This window comes from Engystomops pustulosus, chromosome 11, assembly GCF_040894005.1.
Source record: "Engystomops pustulosus chromosome 11, aEngPut4.maternal, whole genome shotgun sequence".
NCBI classification, from domain to species: Eukaryota; Metazoa; Chordata; class Amphibia; order Anura; family Leptodactylidae; genus Engystomops; species Engystomops pustulosus.
The window spans coordinates 52,158,933-52,173,189 of NC_092421.1; the positions used below are offsets into that span (position 1 = coordinate 52,158,933).

General features: G+C 44.6%; 1 protein-coding gene across 1 annotated transcript; it reads right to left on the reverse strand.

Moving 5' to 3' along the window:
* Positions 1–1,513: 1,513 nt before the first annotated feature.
* On the reverse strand, positions 1,514–13,071 carry LOC140105914 (glutathione S-transferase kappa 1-like). Its single transcript, XM_072130043.1, has 8 exons — positions 12,853–13,071; positions 10,963–11,044; positions 10,181–10,309; positions 8,849–8,949; positions 8,530–8,565; positions 2,478–2,594; positions 2,050–2,143; positions 1,514–1,647 (listed from the first exon to the last, which is right to left on the reverse strand). The coding sequence occupies exons 1-8, from the start codon at positions 12,919–12,921 to the stop codon at positions 1,604–1,606; spliced, it is 672 nt and encodes a 223-aa protein (XP_071986144.1). The 5' UTR covers positions 12,922–13,071; the 3' UTR covers positions 1,514–1,603.
* Positions 13,072–14,257: the final 1,186 nt, after the last annotated feature.

Here is a 14,257-nt window from a genome sequence, read left to right on the forward strand (position 1 = left end):
AAAGGGGGTGCACTGGTGAGGCTGCGGCAGGGGAGGTGGAAGGCACAACACCTTGCAAAGTGGCTAGTAAGGAGGCTAATTTGGACATTATGGGCCTCAAATACTAAGGGCCCCGCACACTACACTTTCGTCGGACATCCCGACAATTTCCATTTTGCGCTGCTGGGACAGGGGTTTAAAAGGGGGTTTTGGCACACGCGAGCGGATTCATGCAACAAACATGGGGGAAGGGGGGCAGCCGGATTCGGACAAACCGCGGAATTTAACTTCAAAATTGTGTCGCAAGCCAAGCACTTACATGCACCAGGAATTTCGGCTGCTGGGCTCCTCTTTCAAACATGGCTCCACCATCCGCAGCAGAAGACACTCCGGCCACTGCTCCGACATCCCGGCCAATGCTCCAGACATCCCGGCCAATGCTCCAGACATCCCGGCCAATGCTCCAGACATCCCGGCCAATGCTCCAGACATCCTAGCCAATGCTCCAGACATCCCGGCCAATGCTCCAGACAACCCGGCCAATGCTCCAGACAACCCGGCCAATGCTCCAGACAACCCGGCCACTGCCAGCCTTGAGATACAGGAATGAAGCAGCTCCTGGGCACCATATTCTCCAGCTATTCTCCTCAGACAGCAGGTCCTCCATCCCGGATTCCAGACGCAGATGCAGCTTCTCAGGTAACTCTGACAAGATGACTGAGCCATCCTGTCAGAGCGAGTATTTATTACATAAACGACCCCTTCCTCACCCGCAGGGGAACCAATCAAGAGGTATCACCAGGGGAGAGGTGGCAAAGCCACCCTGGCGGGAGCTCCCCACTGGTTCTTACATCTGACCAATCACCAAGCTACAGCTCAAGAAATTCACCTCAGCTCCCAGAGCGGGAAAATTCTCCTCATGGAAAGTGATAAGGTCAATAACTCCACGGTCCCCCACCTAAAGGTCCGAGGACCTCCATTCCTAGCGGGGAGGAATCATAATCTGTAGTGCACGATCTAACAATCCAGGAAAAATATATTAAGTATGGTTCACTTGATAAATGAGTCAAGATGATCAGAATGCAAAGTGTGACCTTATACCTATATACATGCAAAAATACAAAATTAAAATGTATAAAGTGACTTAAATATTTAAGGCAGGAACAGTAAAAATGATACATTCTTTACCGATACATTCTTGGTTTATCATGGTCCACCCTTATTGATCAGGGATTCTAATACATTTATGCACTCAGCCCACACACTGATCAGATGTTCAGTTATAAACAGAGAGTATGTGGCTGGTAGTAGTTGGATTCATGCTCTCTGTAGTGGCCAAAAACTGTTACTGCAGCTGTTTCTCCCATTGTAGTAAATAGGGGCAGTGTGTAGATTCAACTCAAAGCCGCTAAGCAGACCAGGAAGCCCCCATGTGTTCCGTTAATGTTGGCCCTGATGGGTTTACTGGGTGTTGAATGAAAGCTGATGGCCTATCCGGCTTATAGGCCACCAATATTAATCTCTGGCCAACCCCTTTAATAGCAAGGTGTTTTAATAATTCAATGCAGATAGAAAACACATATTTAGAAACCAGTCATACAATATTTGTAACTTTTCTTTCTGTTTAGAGCTCTGACTTTTGTGGCACGGGTCCCAACCATTTTTCACCTGCAAAGAAAGTTCAAAGAAGACATGAGATGTTTGTTTATAAGAAATTCTGCCATTATGTGAACTGTTCCTTTAAATGTGCTTTCTGGATCTCTATAGCAGAACTATGTTCAATGATTCACTTTCATGTAATTTTGCTTGGTGCTTGTAGGAGGCCATCTAAGGTCCTGGTATAAACTAAATACATCAGTAGAGTCTGATACAAAGACTACACTTTAAGATCATTAAACTGTATACAGAGAACAAAGAATGATGGGGGGGGGGGGGGTGTCTGCACATTTAGCCTAAGGTCTAGGGTAGTGGCCATAATTCACACAGTGACAGGTCACTCTCTGCAATAACCAATTTACTGTATTTTCCTACATCACAATAACCACATGTATTCAAGTTCAAAATACTTACCGAGACGATGCGCTAGAAGATCAAACCGATCAGATCCAAAAAATAACTCTGGTTTGTCATTGATATGAGCCACTATGGAGGGCATCCCAAAAAGCTGCAGAACAAAAAAAAAGTTGAAAATTAAATCTAGCACAGAAAATGTAACACATGTATATATTGAAGAGGAACCGTAGGGGCTTATGTACAGCCTTAGATTCTCTGTTAACTTTAAGAAGCCGTGACTAGTAGTTTATTTTATCTCACAATTTGGCAATGGGGACCCAAAGGTCCATTGAAGTGCTCTATAGAAAAGGAGAGGAGCAGGGACGCAGAAGTGAATGTACAGAACTTGTACACAACTCAGACATAAACTTACAAAAAACCATTTCTTAAAAAACTAAAAAGATAGCAGCACTCCAATAACAATGGAGGGGAAAAATGAAGTTTACCCCATTTTTCAAAGCTTTATCAGTGTTTTCCTTGAGCTTGCTTTTGATTTCCGGTGACGTGATTGTAGAGAGCAATTTCTTTGCCAAATCTTCGGGTATTCCAGCTTTCTTAGCAGCCTAAAGCACATAAAGATTATGACACCAAACTATAATAATGATGATACAACATAACCATTGCTGTATATACAGGATAGAATATACATATATATGTGAATATAGGACAAATGAACACGAGTAGAAATAAGAACAATCAGAAAATGAAAATATGATATTTAAAATGTGATTTTAAAGGGAATCCGTCACCTCCTTTAAGTCCCCCTAAACCACAATGGCATGATTAATGCCCTCTGTAGGTGTCCTTAAATCTGCAACACTGCAGCAAGCCTTAACAATGCATTTATATACAATGGGGGAGATTTATCAAAAGTGTCAGAGGAAAACTGTTCTAGTTGCTCATGGCAACCGGCTTTAATTTTAAAAAATGCTGTGGGAAAATGAATGCTGAGCTCTGATTGGTTGCCATGAGCAACAAAAACAGTTTTCTTTTCGGACAATTATGATAAATTTCCCCTAATGTCTCTCCTGAAGTCAGGGGGGTGGGGAGCTTGCCGGGTTCTCCTGGCCAGAGACACAGGCCAGTTCTAGACAAAGTTGGGCCCTGGGCAAAACTAAAATTGGGGCCCCAAAATAAAACTATTTTATGACCAGTCACAGTCAGTAAGAGACTCCTTTACTATCGTAAAACAAACTGTAATATGAGAATTTTATAGAAGATAGGTAATTGAGAAAGATTGATGGGCAGCACGGTGGCTCAGTGGTTAGCACTACAGCCTTGCAGTGCTGGTCAATATCTGCTAAGAGTTTGTATGTTCTCTCTGCGTTTGTGTGGGTTTTCTCTGGGTACTCCGGTTTCCTGCCACACTACAAAACCTTACTAGTAGGTTGATATGAGAGATAAATACAGAAGAAGAGAAATAGAAGATTGATTGAAAAATAGATAGAGAAAAAGCGAGATATATAAATGGTCAGATTATAGGAGATAGATAACTAAACAGATAGATGATAAGCATCTTCACCCAGGAATTCAACCAAAGGGTATTAACTAGAGATGAGTGAGCACTAAAACGCTTGAGTGCTCGTTACTCGAGTCTAACTTTTTCAGGTGCTCGTTTCGAATAACGAGCCCCATTGAAGTCAATGGGAGACTCAAGCATTTTTCAAGGGGACCAAGGCTCTGCACAGGGGAGCTTGGCCAAACACCTTGAAACCTCAGAAAATGATGGAAACACCACGGAAATGGACAGGAAACAGCAGGGGCAGCATGCATGGATGCCTCTGAGGCTGCTTAATCGCACCATTATGCCAAAATTATGGGCAACAGCATGGCCATGACCGAGTGACCGAATGAGGCTAGATAGCATCTAAAACATCCAATAATTGACCCTGACACTATAGAAGGCGGAATGCAGAGGCAGAGGCAGGAGCGACAGGCTAGAGAGTGTCATGGCGACATACCCTAAATGGACTCAGGCTTCAAACCAATTAAAAAAATTCCTTTTGGCGAGGATAACGTGTAGCACTGTATGTATCAGTATTTTGCCTGGTTATGGCGGCAGAGAGGAACCAAAGGAGGTGAGCAAGAAGCTCTGATATTATTTCCTATGTGAACAAAAGGTTGACGGTATATTTAGTCGATAATACAGCATGGTGGCGACATAGTGGCCAAGTTCCAAAACGTATCTGGTGAAACACCCGAAAAATGCGCCTGACACAGCTTGTTTGCTAAGGGGACGACATGTGGAGGCAGCCATGGAGACGACTTCCATGATTAAGAGCGACAGTATGGGGCATCCATATTGCGCTGCTATGATTGAAACTGCAGGTCTCCAGCATGGCGGCGACAGATGGGCCGAGTTCCACTATGTATCTGGTGAAACACCTGAAAATTCTGCCTGACACAGCTCGTTTGCTAAGGGGACGATGTATGGAAGCAGTAAGGTAGTAGTAGAATAAAGGTGCTGCAGTTAAAACTATGTTTGTTGACTCTTGGGATGGAGCTGGTGGTCGGCTGCCAAGCAAGCTTTCGCCTGTCCAAGCCCCTGTCTCTCGGCTCCTCCCCACCCAAAATGGGCCTGGGGGCCAGAAGTGTTTACTTTAAAAAAAATTATAATTTTCAAAGCAGGCGGGGGCTACAAACAGCACTTCTAAGAACCTTTTGTATAAGATCAAGTGTAGTACTGTTCTTATAAGTAATTGGCCTGGTTATTGCGGGGGAGGGGAACGTAAACAAATGCGCAAGTAGCGCTGAAATAATATCGGTAAATGACAAAAGTTTGGCGGCATATTTTGTGGATAACACAGCAGGGTGGCGACAATGTCAACAATTTTGATGTGGAAGCCGTAAAAACAACCCAAAATTCTGCCTGACACAGCTCGTTTGTTAAAGGGACGATGTATGGAGGCAGCTATAAGTACAAGGCAGCTATGGAGACGACGTGTGGAGGCTGCTATGGAGACAATTTAATTTGGATAGTGCCTGTATGTGGCAGTCCAAAAAAGTTTTCAAACCAGAGGAGCAGGTAGGTGGCCCTCCAGAAAAATTAAATAGATTGAGTGCCTGTATGTGGCAGTCCAAAAAAATTTTCAAACCAGATGACCGGGTAGGTGACCCTCCAGAAAAATTAAATACATAGAGTACCTGTATGTGGCACTCCCAAAAATTGTTTAAAACAGAGGACCAGGTAGGTGGCCCTCCAGAAAGATTAAATACATAGAGTACTATAGCTAGAGCCAGTTGGCCCTGGCAAAAAAATAGCCAGTTTCCTCTGCTTTAGTGTACAAAGAGGAGGAGAAGGAGGAGAATGAGGAGGAGGAGTGCATACATTATTCAGGTTGAGCTGCTTTCACCTGGTGGAGAATGAAAATCCTGAGAAATCCAGGCTTGATAAGCGTCAGCCTGTCAGTCGACAGGCGTGTACGCTTATCGGTGATGATGCCACCAGCTGCACTGAAAACCCGCTCTGACAACACGCTAGCGGTAGGGCAGGCAAGAACCTCCAAGGCGTACAGCGCCAGTTCGTGCCACATGTCCAGCTTTGAAACCCAGTAGTTGTAGGGAGCTGTGTGATCATTTAGGACGATGGTATGGTCAGCTACGTACTCCCTCACCATTTTTCTGTAAAGATCAGCCCTACTCTGCCGAGACTGAGGACAGGTGACAGTGTCTTGCTGGGGTGACATAAAACTGGCAAAGGCCTTGTAAAGCGTACCCCTGCCAGTGCTGGACAAGCTGCCTGCTCACCTACTCTCCCTCGCTACTTGTCCCGCAGAACTAAGCACTCTGCCGCTAGCGCTGTCAGAAGGGAAATACTGTTTTAGCTTGTGCACCAGGGCCTGCTGGTATTCATGCATTCTCACACTCCTTTCCTCTCCAGGGATGAGAGTGGAAAGATTTTGCTTGTACCGTGGGTCCAGGAGAGTGAATACTCAGTAATCAGTGCTGGAATAAATTCTTTGAACGCGAGGGTCACGGGATAGGCAGCCTAGCATGAAATCTGCCATATGCGCCAGAGTACCAACGCGCAAGAATTCACTCCCGTCACTGGCCTGACTCTCCATTTCCTCCTCCTCCAACTCCTCTTCTTCTGCCCATACACTGCTGAACAGTGAAGGACTGAGCAATGCTCCCCCCTCTTCTGTCTCGCGAACATTCTCCTCCCATTCCTCCTCATCCTCCTCCACCTCCTCCGATACGCGCTGAGAAACAGATTGGAGGGTGCTTTGGCTATCAACAAGGGAATCTTCTTCCTCCGTCTCTTGTGACGAGCGCAAAGCTTCCGACTTCATGCTGGCTAGAGAGTTTTTTAACAGGCCAAGCAGCGGGATGGTGAGGCTGATGATGGCGGCATCGCCACTGACCATCTGTGTTGACTCCTCAAAGTTACTCAGCACCTGACAGATATCAGACATCCACGTCCACTCCTCATTGTAGACTTGAGGAAGCTGACTGACCTGACTACCAGTTCTGTTGGAAGTTGACATCTGGCAGTCTACAATCGCTCTGCTCTGCTGGTAAACTCTGGATAACATGGTTAATGTTGAATTCCACCTCGTGGGCACGTCGCACAACAGTCGGTGAGCGGGCAGTTGGAGGCGGCGCTGCGCTGCCCTGAGAGTGGCAGCATCTGTGCTGGACTTCCTGAAATGCGCACAGATGCGGCGCACCTTCGTGAGCAAATCAGACAGATTGGGGTATGTCTTGAGGAAACGCTGAACTATGAGATTTAACACATGGGCCAGGCATGGCACATGTGTCAGTCTGCCGAGCTAAATAGAACGTTCCCAAGTCTCCCTGCAAATTTGTCACAATATGGTACTAGCTGCACTACTAGTGCCAGCAAGCCCAGCCACAAGCAAATAAAAAAAATAAAATATAACGCTATTGTAGCCCTAAGAAGGGCTGTTGGGTTCTTGTAGAATCACTCCCGCCTAACACTATTCTAATAGAACACCCTAACGCTTTCCCTGAGCAGCAGCAACTCTCTCCCTAACTGCATCCAGACAGAGAATGATCCGAGCAGCGCAGGCAGGGGCTAGTCTATTCCAGGGTCACCTGATCAGGCCAGCCAACAACTGCTATCGACGTGTAAGGGTACCACGTGATGCTGGGTGGAGTGCAGAGTCTCCTGGATTGTGATTGGCTCTGTTTCTGGCCGTCAAAAATCTAAACGCAGCGAGATGACATTTTCTCGAGCTGGCGAAATACTCGTCCGAGCACCAAGCAGTTGCGAGTATGCTAATGCTCGAACGAGCAGCAAGCTCGGACTAGTATGTTCGCTCATCTCTAGTATTAACCCTTTCACTGTCAGGCATTTGGAGGGTTTAAAAAAATGGCAGGAACATTGGGAGAGGTGTATCTTTCTATGTTGAAAAATAAAAAATCAATTTTGGGAAAAATGGTGTCTTCACTTCTAACACGGGTACTTATTGAATCGACCTCGTATAAGAATCTGGAGGGTATATTTCAGGGGGCTATATCTCTGGCTCTGTGACACATAGAACCTCACTTTTTTTTTTCCAATAAAAGACGAGATTCTCCTCTTTTATATGAATCTGTGATTCGTAGTGTCAGGAAAACAGAGATATTAACTGTTAAAATGCCATTGGGAGTGATTGTTATATATAAAATCAGCACCCGAAGTTCTCAGTTTAAACCTGAATATGTCTGTATCCATGGCACCTAGAAACACAATTCTAGATTCATTTGAAAGAAGAGATACTCCTCTTCCATGGGCCCTAGGCAAATGCCCACTTTGCCTTCCCATAGCACTGGCTCTGTAGGCACACACAGTGTCGGACTGGGGTTCCTTGGGCCCACCAGATAAATTATGCTGGGGGCCCACCCTCCATTAACTTCTAGAAAACAGACTCTAGAATCATCCAAATTGGGTTGTCTTCTGCTGTATGTCTGGGGTCCAGTACTGGGTTAGAGCCAGGGCCCACCGGAGGATCCTCTGGTACTCTGGTGGGCCAGTCCAACACTGGGCGCACAGCATATGTGCTACTGTCCAGACCATCATGAGAGTGCATGGCCAAAGAAGAGAGGACAGGTGTGGTGTACATGCAAGAGAACCCGCACAAGACCTTGGCAGGCCGGCAGTGAAGTGGGAAAAGAAGGAGGCAGGGCATGGGCATCAGATGGGATGGAAGGAGGCATGCCTGAATCACTCAAGTCCCCTATGTCTCCCTGCTGGGGCAAGCAGGGCCGGAGAAGAGAGGAAAGGCGCACACAGCACTCATGCAATGACTCTGCCAGCTCCCCACCTTCCCGACTGGAGGAAAGTCATGGAAAATAACTGCATTATTCAGCTATGCTGCAACGTTGGTTGGTTATAAGGACACCTGCAAACACACTAATCATGCCATATAAGGTATTTTTTATGGTTTAGGGGGGTTAAAGAAGGTGACAGGTTCCCTTAGGAATACAGTAGCATCACATAGAAGTTGCTGTTGTATGATGCTGTGATATTTGGAATTAATCCCTTGTTCCTACCTGGAGTATACTTTCTGGTTCTGTAATGTCTTTATCCTGTAAGATGGAAATTATAGATATAAGTTAGAGAGATAACATCCTATTTTATACAGTAGGGTGAATATACCTGCACAAGGAAGGTGTCTGCCAGGACCACCATTGATCACAAGGGGGTCCCTTGTATCCCATCTGAATGATGCAGTGGTGGTGATACTGTATCAATAGCAGTGCCACTACCACCTTTCCCTTGATCAGTGGAGGTGTGATATCTTCTGTATGTAAAAGTAACACAAACAAAGCCTAATGGACACAATACTTTACTAAATTATGTAACACCAACCTCAGACCAGATCCGCAGCCACAGCTCCCGGGAGACCCCCTCAAGGAACTCTGGATGTGACATCTGAAGAGCCGTCACAAACCGCATGGCTGAAAGACTCCCTGTAAAATGGGTCCAAAGGGAGTTATTTTTTTTTAAAAAAGTAGCGTATATACTCGTGTATAAAGAAAAAGGAAGTAAAAGTCCAACAATGTAGCACAATTTAAAACAGAAAAAAAACTAGTAATGTCAAAAATATAAATACTTTATTTTGATCAAGTAACAAACACTGGTTAAAAAATGATCCTGCCCCAGATGGGACACAAGACAATGTTGCACGCCAGACAACAGATCATAGTGAAAATATTGGGTATTTGATAAAGGCACCAATGGCCATCTCTATCAGTGTGGTATTGATGGGAAGCATAAACCGATTACAGATACATCCAAAACAGTAGTCATTAAAAGTAGATGAAGTGTAGCTTACCCATATTGAAGTGATCGTTGCCTGGAATGACAACAGCTGGGGCTGGCCGGGCAAGCTGTACTACTACTGTACTACTGTACTGTACTACTGGGGGCAGGCTGTACTACTACTGTACTGTACTACTGGGGGCAGGCTGGGCTGGCTGTACACTACTGGGGGCAGGCTGTACTACTACTGTACTGTACTACTGGGGGCAGGCTGGGCTGGCTGTACACTACTGGGGGCAGGCTGGGCTGGCTGTAGACTACTGGGGGCAGGCTGGGCTGGCTGTACACTACTGGGGGCAGGCTGGCTGTACACTACTGGGGCAGGCTGGGCTGGCTGTATACTACTGGTGGCAGGCTGGCTGTATACTACAGGGGGCAGGATGGGCTGGCTGTATACTACGGGGGGCAGGATGGGCTGGCTGTATACTACAGGGGGCGGGCTGGCTGTATACTACAGGGGGCAGGCTGGCTGTATACTACTGGGGGCAGGCTGGCTGTATACTACTGGAGGCAGGCTGGCTGTATACTACTGGGGGCAGGCTGGCTGTATACTACTGGGGGCAGGCTGGCTGTATAATACTGGGGGCTGGCTGTATAATACACCCTCGTCTTATACTCGAGTCAATAGGTTTCCCTAGTTTTTGGTGGTAAAATTAGAGGGGTCTCGGCTTATACTCGGGTCGGCTTATACTCTAGTATATACGATTATTAAAAAAAGAAGATTTTAAGAAGTTACAATTGACTCAGATGCTCGGAGTCCTGTCCTCTGCACTGTGATCGGTTGGTAATATCCAGCCGGAGCGCGGGCATTTTTTCACATACTGACCACAGTCACGTGCCAGCCTTACACCTCCACAGCCATAAAGCTAGATGACTGACCTTTCTTTATGACAACGTGAAAGAAATCACTTGGCAGCCGTAAGGGAACTTGATAAAACTCAGCCATCCTTTCCAAGTCCTTGAACATGTAAGCCCCCTTATTTGGAATCAGGGCAGGTGCAGCATTACCTGTTTGGAAAGAAATAAAAGTCTATTCTGGTATTTTAACATCACTCACATCTACAAGTTCACAGATCAGCTTTCATTCCTGTAATAGGAGCTAAGCTGCAGTTACTCGGATGGCCACTGCACAGAAAATGGAGCTGTGCTCCTGGATTAACATCAAATGATCTATGTTTTCTAAATAGAAATAAAGACACATTGCAATGCGACTATAGCACTAATAACACATCCCTAAAGGAAATCTACCACCAGAATTAGCCATTGTAAACCAAACACACTTACATGTTTTGTTGTAGTTTCTTGTGCCCCCATATTCACCAAAAAACAGAATGAAAAATACTGCGAATGAGCCTAAGGGATGTCACCAGGGGCACTCCGGGCTACTTCGTCTGATAATTATGCAACCACCGTTTCGGCTTTCTACCCATTCCCCCCCCCTTCCCCAGCCAGAGAACCAGTGATGTCAGACGATTCTTGAAAATGCTCAATAGTATCAACATTACACATAGTTCACAATGGCCGATTCTGGTGGTAGATTTCCTTTAAAGGGGTTCTCCAAGTGTCTTGCTAATGATCACCTATCTCTAGGACAGAGCAGTTTATCTAGTGTAGTAGGGATAAGCTTCTGTCTCTGCTCAACATTCTCTAGTGTTACCTACCAGATTCACTTATTATTCCTGCAAGGAACCCCGGACGTAAATGAATGTCTATGTTCCATATGTTCTTATATCGTAATAGTACCTGGTATAAAAAAAAATAAATAAGTAACTAAAAGGTTCTCTACATATCATTCCTATTAGTAGTGCCTGAGGCCACATTCACACACTGCAATTGAATTGTGTTTAGAAACGCAATTCAAGCGCAGTGAGGAGGAGCTTCTACCCCTGACAGATGTGTTTACACCTAAACGCTCATGATCAGGATTGAGCACTACCGGTGACCTTTATCTTAAAGAGACTCTGTCAAGTCAATAAAACCCGTTAAGGAAGCAGCTCTTTAGGCCTCCCCCAGTTATAGGACTGTTAAATTTCTAGCTTTATCGGAACATACGGAAAAGCTATGAAATATGAGGTACATAGTGGTCCAGTCGACGGACCTAGCTTCCCGCGGTCCGGCATATTCATTAGAGAGGGAAGCTGAAGAGAGGGTAGTGCCTCGGACAACCCCCTCATGAATATGACGGACTGCGGGAAGCTCGGTCCGTCGGCAGGACCCATACATACATTAGTGTTTCATAGCTTTTCGGTATGTTCAGGATAATGCTAGAAATTTAACAGTGCTATAACTGGGGAGGGCTCAGGAGCTGCTCACTTTAGTGTGTAAAGCTAGATTATTTTATTGACCTGAGAAGTGTCTTTTAAAGAGGACCTGTTACCTGTAAAAACCTGTAAGCATCTCCTAGTGCTACAACAGACGCCACAGTGTTACACTGCTAGCATTATCGCATGACACTCGGCAGTCACCGGCGGCCTATAGAGTGGTCTGAGGAAGAGGCATGCCCTCGGACCGCCCCCTCATGAATAGTGTACATCTTGGCAGTGTCTGCTTTATCTGAGGTTTCCTGTGTTTCTACAGGTGACAGGTCCTCTTTAAGTCTGGAAACGTGTCTATTTTTTTTTTTTTTTTAAGGTTCTGGGCTTGCTGGATTTATCTCAGTGGTTTATGTATGAGACATGTTAGTCTATAAGCTTTTTGAGACTTTTGTCTGAGAAATTCAAATGTTTAAGCAACCCCTTTGCCTACATCTATTCTGGACTGCAGTTTATTTCCAGACAGTCGCATCTGCATTTTTAAGATGTATCAGGTGCAAGAGGATAAAATAAAATAAAATTCTGTCACTGCAAAGTCAGAAAGAAAGAGGATGTTCCCCCATGTGTTTTGTATTGCTTTTTCCTAATTTATTTCTGAGTTCAGGACTCGCTCCCCCTCGCAATTCAAAGGCTGCTGCCACAATCCCGCATTGAGACAACACTGGGTCTACAGAAACATGATGTACACACAAAATTAACTCAACTTGTGTTAGCGGCAGCAGCCTTTGGGTATCCAATCACAATGTCAGGTGTGAACACGGCCTCAGAAGCTTCTGCTTAAAGGGATTGTTATCCCCTATTACCATGCAGTGATGTAAATGAGACCTTATCTGACATCTGATGATAAACACCTCGTGTCACCAGGCCAGTATGTGGCCCAGAAATATCAGGCAAGCTTCCTGCACAAAAATAACTTTTCTATCCACTGCAGATGTAAATCACGTAACCACAATACTGTTCAGCAGGGTTATCGTAGTACTGTTAGGAGTAGGGGTGAATATATAAGTTACACAACTTTACTCTTCATAGAAACAACACAGAACATTAATACAGCTAAAGCTGTGTAATAAGGGACTGTATAATGAGCAATATCCTAATATATCATAAGAAGAAATGGACACAGTAATGAAAGTTATACAGCCCAGTATAGATCCAGGAAGTGTCTGCACATGTGGAATACGCAGACTATTGCAGAATGCACAATGTGCTGCAGATACATCACCCTAAATATTCTCTTACCTCAAACCCCAGCCAAGAGTAGGGGGACACCACATCATAGAACAGCTCCAGCACTTTTCGTTTTGACATGTCTTCTGCCTTCACCCTTGAAGAGAAGGATTGTGGGAAGAGAATTTCCTCCGCCCCTTGTATTATTCTGACCTTGTCTACAGACTGTAGATAGTGAAGCCTTGTACTGCCCCCTACTGTAGCCTGAGATAACTTCTACCACAGAGGGTCTCATATCAGAGTGAAATTTTTCTTTAACAAGTATACAGGCAGTTCCCTACTTAAGAACAACCGACTTACAGACTCCTAGTTACAAACATACGTCTGGTAATTGGTACTTTACTGTACTTTAGCCCTAGGCTACAATAACAGCTGTAACAGTTATCACAGGTGTCTGTTTTTTAAAGGGGTATTACGGGAATATTAACGTCTGATACAAAAACCCATAATGCTATAAATTAATGAATGTAACAAAACTTAATGTCATTAGTCACAAAGTGGAGCTTAAATAGTTTGATTTTATGATTCACAAAATTTTATGGCCTCTTTAAAGTTATTAGCAAGATGGCTGCCACTGGAAACTACAAGTCCCATGATCCTTTAGTTCTCAGTAACTCCTCCTCCCTCTTATACTCCCAGTGATGATGAAACAGGTTTTCTTGCTCTGTTACCATAGTAATGATGCGTAACTGCCATCACCAAAACACCGGCCGTGCCGGATGCACTGCAACCAACCGACTACAGCCAAACATAGTGGTGATCACATGACCTGCCCAGGCAGGTGCAGGACATGTTATGTGGACATGTGACCAGTGGCCATCTTCTGTCCTGTGTATGATCCGCAACAGACCGCGTGGAGGAAATTAACGGACTGATTAAAGGGGCAGTAGCATTTTAATTCTTCATTACAGTCATCTGCATTTTTCTTCTAAGAGGAGCAAAATTTTAAATAACAACTAATTACATATTAGGTTATATTTTAAGGACCCATTTGTATATGAATTATGCTGATTCCTGGAATACCCCTTTAAGCTTTATTGTTAATCCTGGTCCTTATGACAATCCAACATTTTTAAAAACCAATTGTCACAGAGACCAAAAAATATTTGTCTGGAGTTACAATTATAAAATATACAGTTCCAACTTGCATACAAATTCAAATTCAAGGGGTATTCTCTTCTGGGCATTCACATTCAGTTTCATTTATCTGCCATATATAAACATTTATTAGATGTTATTAAAAATAAGTTCCTGTGTGAAGATAATGTCTCATAAATGTAGTAATATGGTCCCTTAGAAACAAGACTGTGTACTTGGATACGGCCACCTCTGCTGGAGTGATTGCACAAGGAAACAAAAAGTTTCTGAATATTAAATGTCTGAGGAGTTACTGCAGGTCCCACAGCCGTCCTGTAAT

Excerpts from the sequence above, each read along its gene's own strand:
- LOC140105914 (XM_072130043.1), bottom strand. The coding sequence starts at position 12,921 with ATGTCAAAACGAAAAGTGCTGGAGCTGTTCTATGATGTGGTGTCCCCC. Across the intron at positions 8,950-10,180 it reads TCACGTTGTCATAAAGAAAG|GGAGTCTTTCAGCCATGCGG; the intron begins GTCAGTCATCTA and ends CCCATTTTACAG. Across the intron at positions 2,595-8,529 it reads AACCAGAAAGTATACTCCAG|GCTGCTAAGAAAGCTGGAAT; the intron begins GTAGGAACAAGG and ends TATGTGCTTTAG.